This window comes from Erythrolamprus reginae, chromosome 10, assembly GCF_031021105.1.
Source record: "Erythrolamprus reginae isolate rEryReg1 chromosome 10, rEryReg1.hap1, whole genome shotgun sequence".
Lineage (NCBI taxonomy): Eukaryota > Metazoa > Chordata > Lepidosauria > Squamata > Dipsadidae > Erythrolamprus > Erythrolamprus reginae.
The window spans coordinates 32,343,380-32,370,244 of NC_091959.1; the positions used below are offsets into that span (position 1 = coordinate 32,343,380).

General features: G+C 49.7%; 1 protein-coding gene across 28 annotated transcripts in view; it reads left to right on the plus strand.

The window, feature by feature from the left end:
• NCOR2 (nuclear receptor corepressor 2) overlaps positions 1 to 26,865 on the plus strand; it is a 309,568-nt gene that overhangs the window by 118,015 nt on the left and 164,688 nt on the right. For all 28 annotated transcript variants that reach the window (XM_070762126.1, XM_070762127.1, XM_070762128.1 and 25 more), the window contains exons 12-13: positions 19,375 to 19,553; positions 21,833 to 21,887. In XM_070762126.1, coding sequence (XP_070618227.1) covers positions 19,375 to 19,553; positions 21,833 to 21,887 — 234 coding nt within the window. The remainder of the gene's footprint in view (positions 1 to 19,374; positions 19,554 to 21,832; positions 21,888 to 26,865) is intronic.

Sequence of the window (26,865 nt, forward strand, 5' to 3'; positions counted from 1 at the left end):
AGTCGTCCCCAACTGTCATAACGATTGTCCCCAACTGTCATAATGGTCTTCCCCAACTGTCATAACGGTCATCCCCAACTGTCATAACGGTCGTCCCCAACTGTCATAACGGTCGTCCCCAACTGTCATAACGGACATCCCCAACTGTCATAACGATTGTCCCTAACTGTCATAATGGTCGTTCCCAACTGTCATAACGGTCGTCCCCAACGGTCATAATGGTCGTCCCCAACGGTCATAAAAGACATCCCCAACTGTCATAACGGTCTTCCCCAACTGTCATAATGGTCGTTCCCAACTGTCATAACGGATATCCCCAAGTGTCATAACGGTCGCCCCCAAATGTCATAACGGTTGTCCACAATGGTCGCCCCCAACTGTCATAACGGTCTTCCCCAACTGTCACAACAGTTGTCCCCAACTGTCATAATGGTCTTCCCCAACTGTCTTAACGGTCCTCCCCAACTGTCATAACGGTCGTCCCCAACGGTCATAACGGTCGTCCCCAACGGTCATAATGGGCACCCCCAACTGTCATAACGGTCGCCCCCAACTGTCATAACTGTCATCCCCAACTGTCATAACGGTTGCCCCCAACTGTCATAATGGTCATCCCCAACTGAAATAACGGTCGCCCCCAACTGTCATAACGGTCGTCCCCAACTGTCATATCGGTCGTCCCCAACTGTCATAACAGGTGCCCCCAACTGTCATAACGACCATAATGGTCATTTCCAACTGTCATTACGGTCTTCCGCAACTGTCATAACGGTCATCCCCAACTCATAACGGGCGCCCCCAAGTGTCATAACGGTCATAACGGTCATTCCCAACTGTCATAACAGTCGTCCCCAACTATCATAACGGTCGTCCCCAACTGTCATAACGGTCGTCCCCAACTGTCATAACGGTCATTCCCAACTGTCATAACAGTCGTCCCCAACGGTCATAACGATTGTCCCCAACTGTCATAACGATTGTCCCCAACTGTCATAATGGTCTTCCCCAACTGTCATAACGGTCATCCCCAACTGTCATAACGGTCATAACGGTCGTCCCCAACTGTCATAACGGTCGTCCCCAACTGTCATAACGGACATCCCCAACTGTCATAACGATTGTCCCCAACGGTCATAACGGGCAGCCCCAGCTGTCATAACGGTCTTCCCCAACTGTCATAACGGTTTTCCCCAACTGTCAAAACGATCTTCCCCAACTGTCATAACGGTCATCCCCAACTGTCATAACGGGCGCCCCCAAGTGTCATAACGGTCATAACGGTCATTCCCAACTTTCATAACAGTCGTCCCCAACTATCATAACGGTCGTCCCCAACTGTCATAACGGTCGTCCCCAACTGTCATAACGGTCATTCCCAACTGTCATAACAGTCGTCCCCAACGGTCATAACGATTGTCCCCAACTGTCATAACGATTGTCCCCAACTGTCATAATGGTCTTCCCCAACTGTCATAACGGTCATCCCCAACTGTCATAACGGTCGTCCCCAACTGTCATAACGGTCGTCCCCAACTGTCATAACGGACATCCCCAACTGTCATAACGATTGTCCCCAACTGTCATAATGGTCGTTCCCAACTGTCATAACGGTCGTCCCCAACGGTCATAACGGTCGTCCCCATCTGTCATAAAAGACATCCCCAACTGTCATAACGGTCGCTCCCAACTGTCATAACAGTCGTCCACAACAGTCACCCCAATGGTCATAACGGGCGCCCCCAACTGTCATAACGGTCATAACGGTCATTCCCAACTGTCATAAGGGTCATTTCCAACTGTCATAAGTCATTCCCAACTGTCATAACTAATTCTTCGGAGAGGGGCGGCATACAAATCTAAATAATAAATAAATAAAATAAATAAATTCCCAACTGTCATAACGGTAATTCCCAACTGTCATAACGGTCATCCGCAATTGTCATAAGGGTCATTTCCAACTGTCATAATGGTCATCCCCAACTATTATAACGGTCGTCCCCAAATGTCATAACGGTCATCCCCAACTGTCATAACGGTCATCCCCAACTGTCATAACTGTCACCCCCAACTGTCATAACAGTCATCCACAACGGTCACCCACACCTGTCATAACGGGCACCCCCAACTGTCATAACGGTCATAACGGTCATTCCCAACTGTCATAAGGGTCATTTCCAACTGTCATAACAGTCATTCCCAACTGTCATAACGGTCATTCCCAACAGTCATAACGGTCATCCCCAACTGTCATAACCGGCGCCCCCAACTGTCATAACGGTCATCCCCAACTGTCATAACGGTCATCCCCAACTGTCATAACGGGCGCCCCCAACTGTCATAACGACCATAACGGTCATCCCCAACTGTCATAATAGTTGCCCCCAACTGTCATAATGGTCATCCCCAACTGATATAACGGTCGCCCCCAACTGTCATAATGGTCATTTCCAATTGTCATAACGGTCATCCCCAACTGTCATATCGGTCGCCCCCAACTGTCATAACTGTCGTCGCCAACTGTCATAACGGTCGCCCCGAACTGTCATAACGGACATCCCCAACTGTCATATCGGTCGCCCTCAACTGTCATAACTGTCGTCCCCAACTGTCATAACGGTCGCCTGAACTGTCATACCGGACATCCCCAACTGTCATAACGGTCGCCCCCAACTGTTATAACAGTCGTCCACAACAGTCGCCCATAACTGTCATAACGGGCGCCCCCAACTGTCATAACGGTCATAACGGTCATTCCCAACTGTCATAACGGTAATTCCAAACTGTCATAACGGTCATCCCAAACTGTCATAACGGACATCCCCAACTGTCATATTGGTCACCCCCAACTGTCATAACTCCCCAGCTGTCATAATGGTCGCCTGAACTGTCATACCGGACATCCCCAACTGTCATAACAGTCGTCCAAAAGAGTCGCCCCCAACTGTCATAACGACCATAACAGTCATCCCCAACTGTCATAACTGTCACCCCCAACTGTCATAACGGTCATCCCCAACTCTCATAATGATCGTCCCCAACTGTCATATCGGTCGCCCCCAACTGTTATAACTGTCGTCCCCAACTGTCATAACAGTCACCCCAAACTGTCATAACGGACATCCCCAACTGTCATATCGGTCACCCCCAACTGTCATAACTGTCCCCAGCTGTCATAACGGTCGCCTGAACTGTCATACCGGACATCCCCAACTGTCATAACAGTCGTCCAAAAGAGTCGCCCCCAACTGTCATAACGGGCGCCCCCAAATGTCATAACAGAGATACACGGTCATTCCCAACTGTCATAAGGGTCATTTCCAACTGTCATAACGGTAATTCCCAACTGTCATAACGGTCATCCCCAACTGACATAACGGTCGCCCCCAACTGTCATAACGGTCGTCCCCACTGTCATAACTGTCACCTCCAACTGTCATAACGGTCATCCCCAACTTTCATAATGATTGTCCCCAACTGTCATAACGGTCCTCCCCAACTGTCATAACGGACATCCCCAATTCTCATAACGATTGTCCCCAACTGTCATAAGGGGCACCCCCAACTGTCATAACGGTCTTCCCCAACTGTCATAACGGTTTTCCCCAACTGTCATAACGGTCTTCCCCAACTGTCATAACGGTCGTCCCCAACTGTCATAACGGGCGCCCCCAACTGTCATAACGGTCTTCTCCAACTGTCATAACGGTCTTCCCCAACTGTCATAACGGTCGTCCCCAACTGTCATAATGGTCGTCCCCAACTGTCATAACGGGTGCCCCCAACTGTCATAACGACCATAACAGTCATCCCCAACTGTCATAACTGTCACCCCTAACTGTCATAACGGTCATCCCCAACTCTCATAATGATCGTCCCCAACTGTCATATCGGTCGCCCCCAACTGTTATAACTGTCGTCCCCAACTGTCATAACGGTCGCCCCAAACTGTCATAACGGACATCCCCAACTGTCATATCGGTCACCCCCAACTGTCATAACTGTCCCCAGCTGTCATAACGGTCGCCTGAACTGTCATACCGGACATCCCCAACTGTCATAACAGTCGTCCAAAAGAGTCGCCCCCAACTGTCATAACGACCATAACAGTCATCCCCAACTGTCATAACTGTCACCCCCAACTGTCATAACGGTCATCCCCAACTCTCATAATGATCGTCCCCAACTGTCATATCGGTCGCCCCCAACTGTTATAACTGTCGTCCCCAACTGTCATAACGGTCGCCCCAAACTGTCATAACGGACATCCCCAACTGTCATATCGGTCACCCCCAACTGTCATAACTGTCCCCAGCTGTCATAACGGTCGCCTTAACTGTCATACCGGACATCCCCAACTGTCATAACAGTCGTCCAAAAGAGTTGCCCCCAACTGTCATAACGGGCGCCCCCAAATGTCATAACAGACATACACGGTCATTCCCAACTGTCATAAGGGTCATTTCCAACTGTCATAACGGTCATCCCCAACTGTCATAACGGTCGCCCCCAACTGTCATAACGGTCGTCCCCAACTGTCATAACGGTCGCCCCCAATTGTCATAACAGTCGTCCACAACAGTCGCCCCCAATGGTCATAACAGGCGCCCCCAACTGTCATAACGGTCATAACGGTCATTCCCAAATGTCATAAGGGTCATTTCCAACTGTCATAAGTCATTCCCAACTGTCATAACTAATTCTTCGGAGAGGGGCGTCATACAAATCTAAATAATAAATAAATAAAATAAATAAATTCCCAACTGTCATAACGGTCATCCGCAATTGTCATAACGGGCGCCCCAACTGTCACGACAGTTGTCCCCAACTGTCATAACGGTCGTCCCCAACTGTCATAACGGACATCCCCAACTCTCAGAACGATTGTCCCCAACTTTCATAACGGGCAAACCCCAACTGTCATAACGGTCTTCCCCAACTGTCATAACGGTCTTCCCCAACGGACATAACGGTCGTCCCCAACGGTCATAATGGGCACCCCCAACTGTCATAACGGTCGCCCCCAACTGTCATAACGGTCATCCCCAACTGAAATAACGGTCGCCCCCAACTGAAATAACGGTCGCCCCCAACTGTCATAACGGTCGTCCCCAACTGTCATAACGGTCGTCCCCAACTGTCATATCGGTCGTCCCCAACTGTCATAACAGGTGCCCCCAACTGTCATAACGACCATAACAGTCATTTCCAACTGTCATTACGGTCATCCCCAACTGTCATAACGGTCATCCCCAACTGTCATATCGGTCGTCCCCAACTGTCATAACAGGTGCCCCCAACTGTCATAACGACCATAACGGTCATCCCCAACTGTCATTACGGTCATCCCCAACTGTCATAACGGTCATCCCCAACTGTCATAACGGGCGCCCCCAAGTGTCATAACGGTCGTCCCCAACTGTCATAACGGTCATTCCCAACTGTCATAACAGTCGTCCCCAACGGTCATAACGATTGTCCCCAACTGTCATAACGATTGTCCCCAACTGTCATAATGGTCTTCCCCAACTGTCATAACGGTCATCCCCAACTGTCATAACGGTCATAACGGTCGTCCCCAACTGTCATAACGGTCGTCCCCAACTGTCATAACGGACATCCCCAACTGTCATAACGATTGTCCCCAACGGTCATAACGGGCACCTCCAGCTGTCATAACGGTCTTCCCCAACTGTCATAACGGTTTTCCCCAACTGTCAAAACGGTCGTCCCCAACTGTCATAACGGTCGTCTCCAACTGTCATAACGGTTGCCCCCAACTGTCATAATGGTCATTTCCAACTGTCATAATGGTCATCCGCAACTGTCATATCAGTCGCCCCCAACTGTCATAACTGTCACCTCCAACTGTCATAACGGTCATCCCCAACTTTCATAATGATCGTCCCCAACTGTCATATTGGTCGCCCCCAACTGTCATAACGGTCATAACGGTCATTCCCAACTGTCATAACAGTCGTCCCCAACTGTCATAACGGTCGTCCCCAACTGTCATAATGGACATCCCCAATTCTCATAACGATTGTCCCCAACTGTCATAAGGGGCACCCCCAACTGTCATAACCGTCTTCCCCAACTGTCATAACGGTCGTCCCCAACTGTCATAATGGTCGTCCCCAACTGTCATAACGGGTGCCCCCAACTGTCATAACGACCATAACAGTCATCCCCAACTGTCATAACTGTCACCCCCAACTGTCATAACGGTCATCCCCAACTCTCATAATGATCGTCCCCAACTGTCATATTGGTCGCCCCCAACTGTTATAACTGTCGTCCCCAACTGTCATAACGGTCGCCCCAAACTGTCATAACGGACATCCCCAACTGTCATATCGATCACCCCCAACTGTCATAACTGTCCCCAACTGTCATAAGGGTCGCCTGAACTGTCATACCGGACATCCCCAACTGTCATAACAGTCGTCCAAAAGAGTCGCCCCCAACTGTCATAACGGGTGCCCCCAAATGTCATAACGGACATACACGGTCATTCCCAACTGTCATAAGGGTCATTTCCAACTGTCATAACGGTAATTCCCAACTGTCATAACGGTCATCCCCAACTGACATAACGGTCGCCCCCAACTGTCATAACGGTCGTCCCCAACTGTCATAACGGTTGCCCCCAACTGTCATAACAGTCGTCCACAACAGTCGCCCCCAATGGTCATAACGGACGCCCCCAACTGTCATAACGGTCATAACGATCATTCCCAACTGTCATAAGGGTCATTTCCAACTGTCATAAGTCATTCCCAACTGTCATAACTAATTCTTCGGAGAGGGGCGGCATACAAATCTAAATAATAAATAAATAAAATAAATAAATTCCCAACTGTCATAACAGTCATCCGCAATTGTCATAACGGGCGCCCCAACTGTCATAACGGTCATCCCCAACTATCATAACGGTCGTCCCCAACTGTCATAAGGGTCATTTCCAACGGTCATAAGACATTCCCAACTGTCATAACGGTAATTCCCAACTGTCATAACGGTCATCCGCAATTGTCATACCGGGCGTCCCCAACTGTCATAATGGTCATCCCCAACTATCATAACGGTCGTCCCCAACTGTCATAACGGTTATCCACAACGGTCACCCACACCTGTCATAACGGGCGCCCCCAACTGTCATAACGGTCATAACGGTCATTCCCAACTGTCATAAGGGTCATTTCCAACTGTCATAAGACATTCCCAACGGTCATAACGGTCATTCCCAACTGTCATAACGGTCATCCCCAACTCTCATAATGATCGTCCCCAACTGTCATATCGGTCGCCCCCAACAGTTATAACTGTCGTCCCCAACTGTCATAACGGTCGCCCCAAACTGTCATAACGGACATCCCCAACTGTCATAACGATTGTCCCCAACGGTCATAACGGGCACCTCCAGCTGTCATAACGGTCTTCCCCAACTGTCATAACGGTTTTCCCCAACTGTCAAAACGGTCGTCCCCAACTGTCATAACGGTTGCCCCCAACTGTCATAATGGTCATTTCCAACTGTCATAATGGTCATCCGCAACTGTCATATCAGTCGCCCCCAACTGTCATAACTGTCACCTCCAACTGTCATAACGGTCATCCCCAACTTTCATAATGATCGTCCCCAACTGTCATATCGGTCGCCCCCAACTGTCATAACGGTCATAACGGTCATTCCCAACTGTCATAACAGTCGTCCCCAACTGTCATAACGGTCGTCCCCAACTGTCATAACGGACATCCCCAATTCTCATAACGATTGTCCCCAACTGTCATAAGGGGCACCCCCAACTGTCATAACCGTCTTCCCCAACTGTCATAATGGTCGTCCCCAATTGTCATAACGGGCGCCCCCAACTGTCATAACGGTCTTCTCCAACTGTCATAACGGTCTTCCCCAACTGTCATAACGGTCGTCCCCAACTGTCATAATGGTCGTCCCCAACTGTCATAACGGGTGCCCCCAACTGTCATAACGACCATAACAGTCATCCCCAACTGTCATAACTGTCACCCCCAACTGTCATAACGGTCATCCCCAACTCTCATAATGATCGTCCCCAACTGTCATATTGGTCGCCCCCAACTGTCATAACGGACATCCCCAACTGTCATATCGGTCACCCCCAACTGTCATAACTGTCCCCAACTGTCATAAGGGTCGCCTGAACTGTCATACCGGACATCCCCAACTGTCATAACAGTCGTCCAAAAGAGTCGCCCCCAACTGTCATAACGGGTGCCCCCAAATGTCATAACGGACATACACGGTCATTCCCAACTGTCATAAGGGTCATTTCCAACTGTCATAACGGTAATTCCCAACTGTCATAACGGTCATCCCCAACTGTCATATCGGTCGTCCCCAACTGTCATAACAGGTGCCCCCAACTGTCATAACGACCATAACGGTCATCCCCAACTGTCATTACGGTCATCCCCAACTGTCATAACGGTCATCCCCAACTGTCATAACGGGCGCCCCCAAGTGTCATAACGGTCGTCCCCAACTGTCATAACGGTCATTCCCAACTGTCATAACAGTCGTCCCCAACGGTCATAACGATTGTCCCCAACTGTCATAACGATTGTCCCCAACTGTCATAATGGTCTTCCCCAACTGTCATAACGGTCATCCCCAACTGTCATAACGGTCATAACGGTCGTCCCCAACTGTCATAACGGTCGTCCCCAACTGTCATAACGGACATCCCCAACTGTCATAACGATTGTCCCCAACGGTCATAACGGGCACCTCCAGCTGTCATAACGGTCTTCCCCAACTGTCATAACGGTTTTCCCCAACTGTCAAAACGGTCGTCCCCAACTGTCATAACGGTCGTCTCCAACTGTCATAACGGTTGCCCCCAACTGTCATAATGGTCATTTCCAACTGTCATAATGGTCATCCGCAACTGTCATATCAGTCGCCCCCAACTGTCATAACTGTCACCTCCAACTGTCATAACGGTCATCCCCAACTTTCATAATGATCGTCCCCAACTGTCATATTGGTCGCCCCCAACTGTCATAACGGTCATAACGGTCATTCCCAACTGTCATAACAGTCGTCCCCAACTGTCATAACGGTCGTCCCCAACTGTCATAATGGACATCCCCAATTCTCATAACGATTGTCCCCAACTGTCATAAGGGGCACCCCCAACTGTCATAACCGTCTTCCCCAACTGTCATAACGGTCGTCCCCAACTGTCATAATGGTCGTCCCCAACTGTCATAACGGGTGCCCCCAACTGTCATAACGACCATAACAGTCATCCCCAACTGTCATAACTGTCACCCCCAACTGTCATAACGGTCATCCCCAACTCTCATAATGATCGTCCCCAACTGTCATATTGGTCGCCCCCAACTGTTATAACTGTCGTCCCCAACTGTCATAACGGTCGCCCCAAACTGTCATAACGGACATCCCCAACTGTCATATCGATCACCCCCAACTGTCATAACTGTCCCCAACTGTCATAAGGGTCGCCTGAACTGTCATACCGGACATCCCCAACTGTCATAACAGTCGTCCAAAAGAGTCGCCCCCAACTGTCATAACGGGTGCCCCCAAATGTCATAACGGACATACACGGTCATTCCCAACTGTCATAAGGGTCATTTCCAACTGTCATAACGGTAATTCCCAACTGTCATAACGGTCATCCCCAACTGACATAACGGTCGCCCCCAACTGTCATAACGGTCGTCCCCAACTGTCATAACGGTTGCCCCCAACTGTCATAACAGTCGTCCACAACAGTCGCCCCCAATGGTCATAACGGACGCCCCCAACTGTCATAACGGTCATAACGATCATTCCCAACTGTCATAAGGGTCATTTCCAACTGTCATAAGTCATTCCCAACTGTCATAACTAATTCTTCGGAGAGGGGCGGCATACAAATCTAAATAATAAATAAATAAAATAAATAAATTCCCAACTGTCATAACAGTCATCCGCAATTGTCATAACGGGCGCCCCAACTGTCATAACGGTCATCCCCAACTGTCATAAGGGTCATTTCCAACGGTCATAAGACATTCCCAACTGTCATAACGGTAATTCCCAACTGTCATAACGGTCATCCGCAATTGTCATACCGGGCGTCCCCAACTGTCATAATGGTCATCCCCAACTATCATAACGGTCGTCCCCAACTGTCATAACGGTTATCCACAACGGTCACCCACACCTGTCATAACGGGCGCCCCCAACTGTCATAACGGTCATAACGGTCATTCCCAACTGTCATAAGGGTCATTTCCAACTGTCATAAGACATTCCCAACGGTCATAACGGTAATTCCCAACTGTCATAACGGTCATCCCCAACTCTCATAATGATCGTCCCCAACTGTCATATCGGTCGCCCCCAACAGTTATAACTGTCGTCCCCAACTGTCATAACGGTCGCCCCAAACTGTCATAACGGACATCCCCAACTGTCATAACGATTGTCCCCAACGGTCATAACGGGCACCTCCAGCTGTCATAACGGTCTTCCCCAACTGTCATAACGGTTTTCCCCAACTGTCAAAACGGTCGTCCCCAACTGTCATAACGGTCGTCTCCAACTGTCATAACGGTTGCCCCCAACTGTCATAATGGTCATTTCCAACTGTCATAATGGTCATCCGCAACTGTCATATCAGTCGCCCCCAACTGTCATAACTGTCACCTCCAACTGTCATAACGGTCATCCCCAACTTTCATAATGATCGTCCCCAACTGTCATATCGGTCGCCCCCAACTGTCATAACGGTCATAACGGTCATTCCCAACTGTCATAACAGTCGTCCCCAACTGTCATAACGGTCGTCCCCAACTGTCATAACGGACATCCCCAATTCTCATAACGATTGTCCCCAACTGTCATAAGGGGCACCCCCAACTGTCATAACCGTCTTCCCCAACTGTCATAATGGTCGTCCCCAATTGTCATAACGGGCGCCCCCAACTGTCATAACGGTCTTCTCCAACTGTCATAACGGTCTTCCCCAACTGTCATAACGGTCGTCCCCAACTGTCATAATGGTCGTCCCCAACTGTCATAACGGGTGCCCCCAACTGTCATAACGACCATAACAGTCATCCCCAACTGTCATAACTGTCACCCCCAACTGTCATAACGGTCATCCCCAACTCTCATAATGATCGTCCCCAACTGTCATATTGGTCGCCCCCAACTGTTATAACTGTCGTCCCCAACTGTCATAACGGTCGCCCCAAACTGTCATAACGGACATCCCCAACTGTCATATCGGTCACCCCCAACTGTCATAACTGTCCCCAACTGTCATAAGGGTCGCCTGAACTGTCATACCGGACATCCCCAACTGTCATAACAGTCGTCCAAAAGAGTCGCCCCCAACTGTCATAACGGGTGCCCCCAAATGTCATAACGGACATACACGGTCATTCCCAACTGTCATAAGGGTCATTTCCAACTGTCATAACGGTAATTCCCAACTGTCATAACGGTCATCCCCAACTGACATAACGGTCGCCCCCAACTGTCATAACGGTCGTCCCCAACTGTCATAACGGTCGCCCCCAACTGTCATAACAGTCGTCCACAACAGTCGCCCCCAATGGTCATAACGGACGCCCCCAACTGTCATAACGGTCATAACGGTCATTCCCAACTGTCATAAGGGTCATTTCCAACTGTCATAAGTCATTCCCAACTGTCATAACTAATTCTTCGGAGAGGGGCGGCATACAAATCTAAATAATAAATAAATAAAATAAATAAATTCCCAACTGTCATAACAGTCATCCGCAATTGTCATAACGGGCGCCCCAACTGTCATAACGGTCATCCCCAACTATCATAACGGTCGTCCCCAACTGTCATAAGGGTCATTTCCAACTGTCATAAGACATTCCCAACTGTCATAACGGTAATTCCCAACTGTCATAACGGTCATCCGCAATTGTCATACCGGGCGTCCCCAACTGTCATAATAGTCATCCCCAACTATCATAACGGTCGTCCCCAACTGTCATAACGGTCATAACGGTCATTCCCAACTGTCATAAGGGTCATTTCCAACTGTCATAAGACATTCCCAACGGTCATAACGGTAATTCCCAACTGTCATAACGGTCATCCCCAACTCTCATAATGATCGTCCCCAACTGTCATATCGGTCGCCCCCAACTGTTATAACTGTCGTCACCAACTGTCATAACGGTCGCCCCAAACTGTCATAACGGACATCCCCAACTGTCATATCGGTCACCCCCAACTGTCATAACTGTCCCCAACTGTCATAACGGTCGCCTGAACTGTCATACCGGACATCCCCAACTGTCATAACAGTCGTCCAAAAGAGGCGCCCCCAACTATCATAACGGGCGCCCCCAAATGTCATAACGGACATACACGGTCATTCCCAACTGTCATAAGGGTCATTTCCAACTGTCATAAGACATTCCCAACTGTCATAACGGTAATTCCCAACTGTCATAACGGTCATCCCCAACTCTCATAATGATCGTCCCGAACTGTCATATCGGTCGCCCCCAACTGTTATAACTGTTGTCCCCAACTGTCATAACGGTCGCCCCAAACTGTCATAACGGACATCCCCAACTGTCATATCGGTCACCCCCAACTGTCATAACTGTCCCCAACTGTCATAACGGTCGCCTGAACTGTCATACCGGACATCCCCAACTGTCATAACAGTCGTCCAAAAGAGTCGCCCCCAACTGTCATAACGGGCGCCCCCAAATGTCATAACGGACATACACGGTCATTCCCAACTGTCATAAGGGTCATTTCCAACTGTCATAACGGTAATTCCCAACTGTCATAACTGTCATCCCCAACTGACATAACGGTCGCCCCCAACTGTCATAACGGTCGTCCCCAACTGTCATAATGGTCGCCCCCAACTGTCATAACAGTCGTCCACAACAGTCGCCCCAATGGTCATAACGGGCGCCCCCAACTGTCATAACGGTCATAACGGTCATTCCCAACTGTCATAAGGGTCATTTCCAACTGTCATAAGTCATTCCCAACTGTCATAACTAATTCTTCGGAGAGGGGCGGCATACAAATCTAAATAAATAAATAAAATAAATAAATTCCCAACTGTCATAACGGTCATCCGCAATTGTCATAACGGGCGCCCCAACTGTCATAACGGTCATCCCCAACTATCATAACGGTTGTCCCCAACTGTCATAAGGGTCATTTCCAACTGTCATAAGACATTCCCAACTGTCATAACGGTAATTCCCAACTGTCATAACGGTCATCCCCAACTCTCATAATGATCGTCCCGAACTGTCATATCGGTCGCCCCCAACTGTTATAACTGTTGTCCCCAACTGTTATAACGGTCGCCCCAAACTGTCATAACGGACATCCCCAACTGTCATATCGGTCACCCCCAACTGTCATAACTGTCCCCAACTGTCATAACGGTCGCCTGAACTGTCATACCGGACATCCCCAACTGTCATAACAGTCGTCCAAAAGAGTCGCCCCCAACTGTCATAACGGGCGCCCCCAAATGTCATAACGGACATACACGGTCATTCCCAACTGTCATAAGGGTCATTTCCAACTGTCATAACGGTAATTCCCAACTGTCATAACTGTCATCCCCAACTGACATAACGGTCGCCCCCAACTGTCATAACGGTCGTCCCCAACTGTCATAATGGTCGCCCCCAACTGTCATAACAGTCGTCCACAACAGTCGCCCCAATGGTCATAACGGGCGCCCCCAACTGTCATAACGGTCATAACGGTCATTCCCAACTGTCATAAGGGTCATTTCCAACTGTCATAAGTCATTCCCAACTGTCATAACTAATTCTTCGGAGAGGGGCGGCATACAAATCTAAATAAATAAATAAAATAAATAAATTCCCAACTGTCATAACGGTCATCCGCAATTGTCATAACGGGCGCCCCAACTGTCATAACGGTCATCCCCAACTATCATAACGGTTGTCCCCAACTGTCATAAGGGTCATTTCCAACTGTCATAAGACATTCCCAACTGTCATAACGGTAATTCCCAACTGTCATAACGGTCATCCGCAATTGTCATACCGGGCGTCCCCAACTGTCATAATGGTCATCCCCAACTATCATAACGGTCGTCCCCAAATGTCATAACGGTCATCCCCAACTGTCATAACGGTCATCCCCAACTGTCATAACTGTCACCCCCAACTGTCATAACAGTCATCCACAACGGTCACCCACACCTGTCATAACGGGCGCCCCCAACTGTCAGAACGGTCATAACGGTCATTCCCAACTGTCATAAGGGTCATTTCCAACTGTCATAACAGTCATTCCCAACTGTCATAACGGTCATTCCCAACAGTCATAACGGTCATCCCCAACTGTCATAACGGGCGCCCCCAACTGTCATAACGATCATAACGGTCATCCCCAACTGTCATAATAGTTGCCCCCAACTGTCATAATGGTCATCCCCAACTGATATAACGGTCGCCCCCAACTGTCATAATGGTCATTTCCAATTGTCATAACGGTCATCCCCAACTGTCATATCGGTCGCCCCCAACTGTCATAACTGTCATCCCCAACTGTCATAACGGTCGCCCCGAACTCTCATAACGGACATCCCCAACTGTCATATCGGTCGCCCTCAACTGTCATAACTGTCGTCCCCAACTGTCATAACGGTCGCCTGAACTGTCATACCGGACATCTCCAACTGTCATAACGGTCGCCCCCAACTGTTATAACAGTCGTCCACCACAGTCGCCCACAACTGTCATAACGGGCGCCCCCAACTGTCATAACGGTCATAACGGTCATTCCCAACTGTCATAAGGGTCATTTCGAACTGTGATAAGACATTCCCAACTGTCATAACGGTAATTCCCAACTGTCATAACGGTCATCCGCAATTGTCATACCGGGCGTCCCCAACTGTCATAATGGTCATCCCCAACTATCATAACGGTCGTCCCCAACTGTCATAACCTTCGCCTCCAACTGTCATAACGGTCGCCCCCAACTGCCATAATGGTCATCCCCAACTGTCATAACGGTCGCCCTCAACTGTCATAACGGTCGCCCTCAACTGTCATAACGGTCGCCCTCAACTGTCATAATGATCGCCCCCAACTATCATAACGGTTGCCCCAACAGTCATAACGGTAGCCCCCAACTGTCATAACGGTCACCCCCAACTGTCATAACGGTTGCCCCCAACTGTCATAACGGTAATTCCCAACTGTCATAATGGTCATCCACAACTGTCATATCAGTCACCCCCAACTGTCATAACTGTCACCTCCAACTGTCATAACGGTCATCCCCAACTCTCATAATGATCGTCCCCAACTGTCATATCGGTTGCCCCCAACTGTCATAATGGGCGCCCCCAACTGTCATAACGGTCATAACGGTCATTCCCAACTGTCATAACAGTCGTCCCCAACTGTCATAACGGTCGTCCCCAACTGTCATGACGGACATCCCCAATTCTCATAACGATTGTCCCCAACTGTCATAAGGGGCACCCCCAACTGTCATAACGGTCTTCCGCAACTGTCATAACGGTTTTCCCCAACTGTCATAACGGTCGTCCCCAACTGTCATAACGGTCGTCCCCAACTGTCATAACGGTCTTCTCCAACTGTCATAACGGTCTTCCCCAACTGTCATAATGGTCATCCCCAACTGTCATAACGGTCGTCCCCAACTGTCATAACGGGTCCCCCCAACTGTCATAACGGTCATCCCCAACTGTCATAATGATCGTCCCCAACTGTCATATCGGTCACCCCCAACTGTTATAACTGTCGTCCCCAACTGTCATAATGGTCGCCCCAAACTGTCATAACGGTCTTCCGCAACTGTCATAACGGTTTTCCCCAACTGTCATAACGGTCGTCCCCAACTGTCATAACGGTCGTCCCCAACTGTCATAACGGTCTTCTCCAACTGTCATAACGGTCTTCCCCAACTGTCATAACGGTCATCCCCAACTGTCATAACGGTCGTCCCCAACTGTCATAACGGTCATCCCCAACTGTCATAATGATCGTCCCCAACTGTCATATCGGTCACCCCCAACTGTTATAACTGTCGTCCCCAACTGTCATAATGGTCGCCCCAAACTGTCATAACGGACATCCCCAACTGTCATAACTGTCGTCCCCAACTGTCAGAACGGTTGCCCGAACTGTCATACCGGACATCCCCAACTGTCATAACGGTCGCCCCCAACTGTCATAACAGTCATCCACAACAGTCGCCCCCAACTGTCATAATGGGCGCCCCCAACTGTCATAACGGTCATAATGGTCATTCCCAACTGTCATAAGGGTCATTTCCAACTGTCATAAGTCATTCCCAACTGTCATAACGGTAATTCCCAACTGTCATAACGGTCATCCACAATTGTCATACCGGGCGCCCCAACTGTGATAACGGTGTTCCCCAACTGTCATAATGGTCGTCCCCAACGATCATAACGGACATCCCCAATTGTCATAACGGTCACCCCCAACTGTCATAACAGTCATCCACAACGATCACCCACACCAGTCATAACGGGCGCCCCCAACTGTCATAACGGTCATAACGGTCATTCCCAACTGTCGTAACAGTCATTCCCAACTGTCATAATGGTCATTCCCAACTGTCATAACGGGCGCCCTCAACTGTCATAACGGTCATCCCCAACTGTCATAACGGTCATCCCCAACTGTCATAACGGGTGCCCCCAACTGTCATAACGACCATAACAGTCATCCCCAACTGTCATAATAGTTTAGGTTTAGGCTTAGGTTTATTGGATTTATATGCCGCCCCTCTCCGCAAACTCGGGGCGGCTCACAACAATAATAAAAAACAGTACAGTACACAATACCAAATCCAATGCCCACCCATCCAGTTCCAATTGAAATTAATAATCTCATAAAAAACAGTATATATTAAAAACAGGCACACAGTCAATCAATCAACAAAACAACATGGGCAAGGGGGAGGTGTTTTAGTTCCCCCATGCCTTACGGCAAAGGTGGGTCTTAAGGAGTTTACGAAAGGCAGGGAGGGTGGGGACAATCCTAATCTCAGGGGGGAGCTGGTTCCAGAGGGTCGGGGCCCCCACAGAGAAGGCTCTTCCCCTGGGTCCCGCCAGACGACATTGTTTAGTCGACGGGACCCGGAGAAGGCCAACTCTGTGGGACCTAACCGGTCGCTGGGATTCGTGCGGCAGGAGGCGGTCCCGAAGATATTCTGGTCCGGTGCCATGAAGGGCTTTATAGGTCATAACCAACACTTTGAATTGTGACCGGAAACTGATCGGCAGCCAATGCAGACTGCGGAGTGTTGGAGTGATATGGGCATACTTGGAGAAGCCCATAATTGCTCTCGCAGCTGCATTCTGCACGATCTGAAGTTTCCGAACACTTTTCAAAGGTAGCCCCATGTAGAGAGCGTTACAGTAGTTGAGCCTCGAGGTGATGAGGGCATGAGTGACTGTGAGCAATGACTCCCGGTCCAAATAGGGCCGCAACTGGCGCACCAGGCGAACCTGGGCAAACGCCCCCCTCGCCACAGCTGAAAGGTGTTTTTCTAATGTGAGCTGTGGATCGAGGAGGACGCCCAAGTTGCGGACCCTCTCTGAGGGGGTCAATAATTCCCCCCCCAGGGTAATGGACGGACAGATAGAATTGTCCTTGGGAGGCAAAACCCACAGCCACTCCGTCTTGTCTGGGTTGAGTTTGAGTTTGTTGACACCCATCCAGGCCCCAACAGCCTCCAGGCACCGGCACATCACTTCCACTGCTTCAGTTGCCCCCAACTGTCATAATGGTCATCCCCAACTGACATAACGGTCGCCCCCAACTGTCATAATGGTCATTTCCAACTGTCATAATGGTCATCCCCAACTGTCATAACGGACATCCCCAACTGTCATATCGGTCGCCCCCAACTGTCATAACTGTCGTCCCCAACTGTCATAACGGTCGCCCGAACTGTCATACCGGACATCCCCAACTGTCATAACGGTCGCCCCCAACTGTTATAACAGTCGTCCACAACAGTCACCCACAACTGTCATAACGGGCGCCCCCAACTGTCATAACGGTCATAACGGTCATTCCCAACTGTCATAAGGGTGATTTCCAACTGTCATAAGACATTCCCAACTGTCAGAACGGTAATTTCCAACTGTCATAACGGTCATCCGCAATTGTCATACCGGGCGTCCCCAGCTGTCATAATGGTCATCCCCAACTGTCATAACTGTCATCCCCAACTGTCATAACGGTCATCCCCAACTGTCATAACAGTCGTCCCCAACTCTCATAACGGTCGCCCCCAACTGTCATAACTGTCACTCCCAAATGTCATAACAGTCATCCACAACGGTCGCCCACACCTGTCATAATGGGCGCCCCCAACTGTCATAATGGTCATAACGGTCATCCCCAACTGTCATAACGGTCATCCCCAACAGTCATAACGGTCATCCCCAACTGTCAAAATGGTCGTCCCCAACTCTCATAACGATCGCCCTAACTGTCATAACGGTCGCCCCCAACTGTCATAACGGTGGCCCTCAACTGTCATAACGGTCGCCCCCAACTGTCATAATGGTCATAACGGTCATTCCCAACTGTCATAACGGTCTTCCCCAACTGTCATAGTGCCCACGCGCCCACAGCACAAGAAGAAGCGAACTAACAGCGAGGCAAGTTAGAACCCACCCCTGAGTTTCCTAACAATTGTATTATTCTATGGTTGGGGCCACCACAACATGAGGAATTGTATTAAAGGATCGCAGCCATTGAATGCCCTCCCCCCTTCGCTGGCGTTACCGGTGTGCTTCTAGTGACTGGCCGGGTGTATGTCAGGCATGCGCATGCCACTGGCACAAGATTCAACTTTTGCGCATGCACTGGAAGAAAAAAAATGCCAAACATCGGCGAGTGTCCTTGTGAGAGATTTCGCTTCCTGCGCATGTGCAGTAGGTGAATCTCATGAAGGCGTGCGGAGGCACATGTCAGGGACATGGAGATGTGAGTGTATCTCTGGATGTACCGGACCATCCATGCTGCAGCCCAATACTGGTCGCGGCATTAGGAATTTTGAGAACCCCTGGCTTAAACTCTCAGTCTCGGTTTTGGAGTTGGGCGGAAAATGGAGCCAGGAATTACTCGGCGTAAACAGCAGATGGATGAAAGCCCGCCTTCTTGCAATCCCAGAAACCTCGTTCCCTGGTTTGCCTTTTTGTCGAAGTCTCGGGTTATTCCTCCCCGCCGCCCCAGGTCCCCCAGCCCAGTGTTCTGTTTCTTCCCCCAAGACCCTTTGCCTCTCTTTCCTACCAGAACCTGGAGAAACAGATGCGGCAACTTGCCGTCATCCCGCCGATGCTGTACGATGCGGAGCAGCAACGCATCAAGTTCATCAACATGAATGGGTTGATGGACGACCCCATGAAGGTCTACAAGGACCGGCAGGTGATGAATATGTGGAGTGAGCAGGAGAAGGAGACCTTCCGGGAGAAGTGAGTGGAGCGCAATGCCTCAGTTGGCCTCAAGGGGGCAGGCTAAGTGGGAGGGAGGTCTTCCCTTGGAAGGAGGAGTTGGTGGAATACGAGTGCCCACACCCATAATTCAATACCTGGGAATACGAGTGCCCACACCCATAATTCAATACCTACTCTTGGAGGCCCCCCGGAGGGCGAAAATGGCTTATTTCCCAACTTATGGTGGGTCCAGTAGGCTCGTGTTTCACCGTCCCCAGGCTCCAAAGGCTTCCCTGGAGGGTAAAAACGCCTTCCCCCATCCCCCCAGAAGTTCTCTGTAAGTCAAAAACACCCTAGTCCGACACCCCCACCTCGCCCAAGCAGGAGACCCTACTACACCCATGATGGCGAACCTGTGGTACATGGAGCTATATCAGAGGGCATGCGAGACTTTGCCATATTTCAGTCCAGCACGCATTTGTGCACTGGCCAGCTGATTTTCGGCCTTGAGAAAGGTCATTTCACCCTCTGGATGCTTCAGGGAAGCTTCCCCGAAGTCCCGGAGGCAAAAAAAATAACCCAATGGAAAAACGCACTTCTGGTTTGCTGTTGTACTGTTTTTTGCACTCCGGGGCTTCAGGAAGCTTCAAACATTGGGCCCAGAAGGCCCAAAAATCAGCTGGGTAGCACACGCATGCACACTGGACCTGAGATTGCGTGCCCACCGATATGGTCTCTGCATGGCACAGCATTATGATCACTTGCAGCAATACAGGATCCCATGACTAATTTACAAGAATTGATTGATTGATTGATTGATTGATTGATTGGTGGATTTATATGCCACCCCTCAAAAAGGACTATTTTTGCTGGTTGCTTAACTTTTTTGCTGGTTTTGGACAAAAAGAAACACCCATAGAAATAGATGGATTCGCTTAACGATGACTTGTTTTTGCTTAGTGACCACAGCAGTCACTTAATGACCACCACAAAAAAACCATATAAAAATCGGGTCCAGTTAATATGGGTGACTCTAAACTGCAAGCATCAATTACAGTGTAAACATTGGCTTCCGTTATGATCAGGTTGAGGACTACACAAATCAAAGTGGTGGTAATGACCTATAAAACCCTACATGGCATCGGACCAGAATACCTATGGGACCGCCATCTGCCGCACAAATCCCAGCGGCCGATTAGGTGACACAGAGTTGGCCTTCTCCGGGTCCCGTCAACTAAACAATGTCATCTGGCGGGACCTAGGGGAAGAGCCTTCTCTGTGGCGGCCCCGACCCTCTGGAACCAGCTCCCCCCTGAGATTAGAACTGCCCCCACCCTCCTTGCCTTTCGTAAACTCCTTAAAACCCACCTCTGCCGTCAGGCATGGGGAATTGAGACATCTCCCCCGGGCCTATACAATTCATGTATGGTATGTTTGTGTGTATGTCTGCTTTAATAACAAGTTTTTTTAAATGTTTTTAAATTATTAGATTTGTCTTGAATTGTTTTATTGTTGTGAGCCGCCCCGAGTCTACGGAGAGGGGTGGCATACAAATCCAATCCAATCCAATCCAATCCAATCAAATATAAATAAATTGCCACAAGAGGGAGCCAGAGAGCATGATTCTCTCTGTTCATTTCTGCTGATTCACTGTGACTGATGTCGTAAGCTCTGTGTGTTTGATGATAGTTTGATGTATTTGTAAGCTGTAATGTATGTCTGATAGGTAAGACAAAGACAGACTTATAATATTATTATTGTATTAAGAGATAATTGACTGATTTGAATGTGTATGACCAGACTGTTTAACTTGACTGTGCTATTTCTAAAGTAAACATTAATTGAACTTTAATGTTATCTGTTTTGTATGACTGAATAATTACTCATACCTCCTGGATACCTGCTGGAATCCCACTCTCCGCACATGCTCTTGATAACTCAAGGGTTCTGCACACTCCTTAACACTTCTGATCACTCATCGTTTAATTACCCTATAACGACCTCATAATCCCTTGCGGGGTGAAGTCTGGGCAACTGAATGGACCTAGCGGAGTGCCAGATGCCCTTCCTGTTGCCAGTGCAAAGTTTTGTTTAATAGATATATTTTCAGTGTGCCCAGAGAGAGAAATATCTGCCTCTACCTAGGATCGAACTCACAGCCTCCCGATTGCGAGGCGAGAGCTCCCCCTCTAGGCCACGCACCACTCCCTAGCTCTTTCTTCTGATGGTTATGTAGAAAGAAGCAACGGTTGATTGCTCCAAACAGGTTGTCTCCATGGTCAGTTTCTTGATTGTTCCTTTGGTTCTTCTTCTTGCAGGTTCATGCAACACCCAAAGAATTTTGGTCTTATCGCCTCTTTCTTGGACAGGAAAGTAAGTGGACATTTCTTTTAATCCTTTGTCAGAATTCCTGTTTTTTCAAAGCACGTTCATCCTACAAGCTGGGCCTTCTGTGAAGAAGCTGTCGGGCCTTCTGGGTTGCCTCCCCGAGTTGCACTTACCAAAACAGGAACTCAGCTGCAAACTTCAAGGCAGCATTTCTTCTCTAGGTCCTATCTAAAACCAGAAACCTTGCCCAGGACAGCTATTTCCAAGGAACCACTGAGGAAAGCGGTCCAACTGGCTGCTAAGAGTAGGCCATCTTGGTTGCCAATCCTCTTGTGGGTTGTGGTGGGTTTCAAAAAATTTAGCAAGAGGTTCTCTGCCCAATTGCTGGATGGGACTCTGTCCATAACTGTTGGGTTGGCAATATATTGGCTGCAGACACTGCAGACTGCCACAAGAGGGAGCTAGAGTTTATAGCTTATTTCTCTGAGTCTCCTTTTTCTGTTTCTTTTTGTCTGGCTACTCACTGTTAGGTTTGCTCTGCAATCTCCCTATATTGTAGTTATGTATATCAGCTAAAATGTGTTTAGCTTGATATCTTTGTTTACTGATTATGATAAAGACAACTGGTAAGAAAGACTATGTACTTAATAATATTTGGATTGTTATTCTGACATTGTGTATGACTGCACTGTTTATAGGAATATGTTATTCTCCAATGCACTTGCAAGGAGAGTCCAACGTGGGTAATTCTCCAGTCTCATTGGAGGGACTGAGTTTTAATTTAAATATTATGCAGGCACCGCCCCCTAGCCCACCAGTCATGAAAACTCAGTCGCAGTAAAGGGACCTTTTTGAGTTTTCTCTTCAGAAGTATTAGTATTGATTTATAATGAAATGCTTTGTATTTTGTTTCTTGTTACTAATACTTCTCACTTCCTTTTTCTTTGTTTTTTTTGCAGGTTTCTTTGGAATGGCTCTCTCTCCTTCACAGCGGTGGACCAGGCCCTCCGTGGGTTCTGTCCACTAGTCTGTCGCGCCCTGCCCCCCCTTCTCTCACCGTCGGAGCTCAGGATCAGCCGTGGGGGGGTACAAATTCATACCAGGGCGACCAGGTCCCCGACCCCCGAGGTCACACCAGGCGATATGGAGGCGGTTGACGTCGGAAGGGGCCTGCCCCGCCCGGCGAACATACCAGAGCCGAAGACACGGAGGCGACCAGGAACGAGCGGCTGGAGTTTAAGAAAGGCGCCAAGCCTCGTATAAATGCTGAAACAGCGTCATTAGCCAGCCCTCAGATGAAAACGGCGGGAGCGGCTGTTTGGATTCCCGCCGGTTGTCATGACAACGGCGCGGCGGCCATTTTTTGCCGAGAGACAGTTAGGTTGCCGGGGGTGAGAGGAGTGAGTGAAAGCTCTGAGACTCCCTCCCCCCCCCCCCCCGATCTGCCTGGTAACGCGCAGCCGCACTAAGGACGCAGTTTCATTGCCTTGTCGGCTGTGTTTTCGATCGGCCTCGCTTCTGTCGGACAGTCCGTGAGTGCATTCACCATGACCGATAATTCGGCCCATTTGGGGGAGGAGGTGGCCACTTCCATCAGGCCCGCTACCCCCAAGGACAAGCCTCTCTCTGAGAAGAACAAGGCTAAAGCCTCTCAGGCCGCTTCTCTTAAAGACGCTGAGAAGAGGATCCGAGCGCTTGAGAGGCAATTGGAGCTGTCGCAGAGACAGCAACCAGCGCCACTGCCCCAGCCTAATCTTCTTAGGGGGCCTTCGCCCCCCCCGGCCTCCCCCCTAACCGGCATAGCTGGGGTTGTAGGCTCGGCAACGGAACGGGATTGGTCGCCTGAACGCCCCCTATTATCAACAGGGCCCCAGTATATCCAGCCCATGGCCAGCAACACGGGAGCACAGTATGGCCAGCCCACGGCCACCTTTACACTTTCTGCTGTGGGTCTGAGGAGCTCGTTTGACACCTGGCAGAGCATGCCTCAGAACCTCCAGGATTTAATAAGCAATGTTTATGCCCAAGGGATCACAGTAGGGGCGCAACAACAGGCCCCTGTGACTCACATCCCACAGAGGCATAGGAACGTGTGGGCACCTCCAGCCCCAGCTTCTTTCCAGGGATCAATGGAGGAAGATCTGTATCCTAGAGAGGAGGACAGTGAAGAGGGCGAGGGGTTGTCGGGAGATGAACAGCCACCCGAGCCACCAAGCCTTATAGGTCTATTCAAGCCTTCTCTTTTTAGAATTATGTTGAATAAGGCCAAGCTGGTTTTTGAGGAGGCAGGAGAGGTGAAACTGCCTAAGGATGCCACTGCACCGGCCTCCACCGGGGTCTTGCTTTCAGTACCAAAGAAAGAACCGGAAACCATCCCCTCATTTGATATTTTCCTTGATAATATTAAAAAGCCTTGGGAGGCACCAGCAGCAGCACAGGGGCCCTCTATGATTGGTCGAAAATACTATACCTTTGATCAGGAGATGGAATCTCTTTTGACACCTCCAACCATAGACCCTCCTGTGGCAAGCTTGGTTTCTACCACCTTGGTTCCATCTGAGGTTTCTGATGGCCTGAAGGCGGAGGACAAGAGAGCCGAGAATATAGCTATGAAGACACACCCAATGGCAGCCTGGGCCTTACGAGCCGCTTCGGCTGCCTCATTTTTCAATAGGGCAACTATCCTGTGGATACAGGACATACAATCACGAGTGAGCCAGGACGACGGCAAGCTCCGCCAGGACTTAAATAAACTGCTGGCGGCTACGGAGTTCTCCGCGGATGCCACAATGGATGCGGCCAAATTTGCATCCCGCGCGCTAGCATCCTCTTTGTCCTCCCGCAGATTAATTTAGCTACGAAGCTGTCAGGCGGACGTAAAATCAAAATGGCGCCTAGCCTCAGCCAGATTCCAAGGGGAAAAGTTATTCGGCGATTCCCTTGAAAAAGTCCTTATCGAGGATAAGGATAAGAAGAAAGTACTTCCAAGATCCAACAGGAGAGGAGAAAGATGGTTCACACCGTTCTATAGAAGGCAGACATTTCGTGCCGAGCCCTCCTCAACCGTCTCTCAGGGGTCCTTTCCCCAGGGCTCCTTCAACCAGGGAGGTTTCCGTCAGGACAGACCGTACTTTGCAGACCGAGGTAGACCCTATCAGCAGGGACGCCGTCCATACAGAGGTTCAAACTTCAAGGGATCCAAACGAGGAAAATGACTCTGCAGGCTCCTACCCTCTGGGGGGCAAGCTTCTCTACTTCGCCAACACCTGGAGGGCTGCATCCCTCGACTCCTGGGCAGTTGCCACAGCAACACAGGGGTTGAGGATAAATTTTCTCCGTGTACCTCCAAGCAGATTCCTTCCATGTCCTCAAGTGATAGATCCTCAAAAGAGGGCACTGTTACACCGGGAAATAGAGCACCTACTGGAGATAGAAGCGATAGAGGAGGTTCCCATACACCTGAGGGGGAAGGGATTCTATTCAATCGTTTTCCTGGTCCCCAAGTCTTCGGGCGGAGTCCGTTTGATTTTAAATCTCAAGCGATTGAATCTGTATGTGCGTTATCAAAAATTCAAAATGCACTCCCTCAGGTCTATTCTGCAGTCCATACACCCAGGGGACCTCCTCACCTCTATCGATCTCAAGGAGGCCTACCTCCATGTACCGGTATTACCAGAGCACAGACAATTCCTCCGGTTTTTCGTGAACGGATCTCATTACCAATATCGAGCGATGCCATTTGGCCTGTCATCAGTGCCGAGGACGTTCACCAAACTATTGGATGTCCTCACGGCCACCTTGAGACACCGGTCAGTGCGCCTTATGGCATATCTTGACGACATTGTGATTTTGTCAAAGTCGTGGGACCAGGCACAACGAGATCTTCAACTAACCTTGACTACCCTACGAACATACGGGTTTACCATAAACCTGGAAAAGAGTCACTTAACACCAACAACCCGATTGGCTCACCTGGGCACCATCATAGACACGGACTTGTGCCAGGTATTCCTATCGGAGGACAGACAGGCCAATATCCGGAGTCTGCTCCAGACACTGTCATCTCAACCAAGACCTTCACTGGCCTTCCTGTCCAAGATTTTTGGCACGCTAGTCTCTTGCATAGATGTCGTGCCCTGGGCCAGGTTACACATTCGTTCCCTCCAATGGTTCCTCCTACCCTACCAAAGGAGGAAGATCAGCCATACCAGGACACAGGTGATTCTCCCTGCAGGGGTCAGGAGATCCATGCGATGGTGGACTTCAACTGCCATTCAGAGAGGGTCTCCTTTTCAAGGACAAGACTTTGTCACTATCACGACGGACGCCAGCCTGTCGGGGTGGGGAGCCCACCTTTCATCCAGTGTGGCACAGTGTGGCACAGGGTCTGTGGAGTCTTCGGGATTTGAAAAACATCAACATCAATTTTTTTGAATTGAAGGCAGTTTCCCTCGCCCTGCTGAGCTTTTCTCATCTGGTGCAGGGCAGCCATGTCCTGATCCTAACGGACAATGTCTCCGCCCGCTCTTACATAAACCACCAGGGCGGGACGAGATCCAAACGCCTGATGCAGGAGGCCGACTCTCTGTTCAGATGGGCAGAGGTCCACTTGGCCTCTCTCTCAGCCGAACACATCTCAGGTCAAGAGAATGTGTGGGCGGACTGGCTGAGCCGCAAGACTCTGGACCCAGCAGAGTGGAAATTGGATCCAGGTGTATTCAGAACTCTGACAACTCGATTCAACACACCGATCTTGGACCTGTTTGCAACGTGTCACAACACGCAGCTGCCCCGCTTTTTTCCCCGGTTCCCATCTCCGGGTACAGAGGGGGTGGATGCGCTGCGCCTCCCCTGGCCAGAGGGGCTCCTGTATGCGTTCCCACCTACTCGCATCCTTCAGCGGGTCCTGCAGAAGATCATACAGGAACGAGCCGAGGTACTGCTAGTAGCACCCTTCTGGCCTCGACGGGCTTGGTTCTCGGACTTGAGGGAGCTGTCGATCTCTCCGCCTTGGAGAATCCCA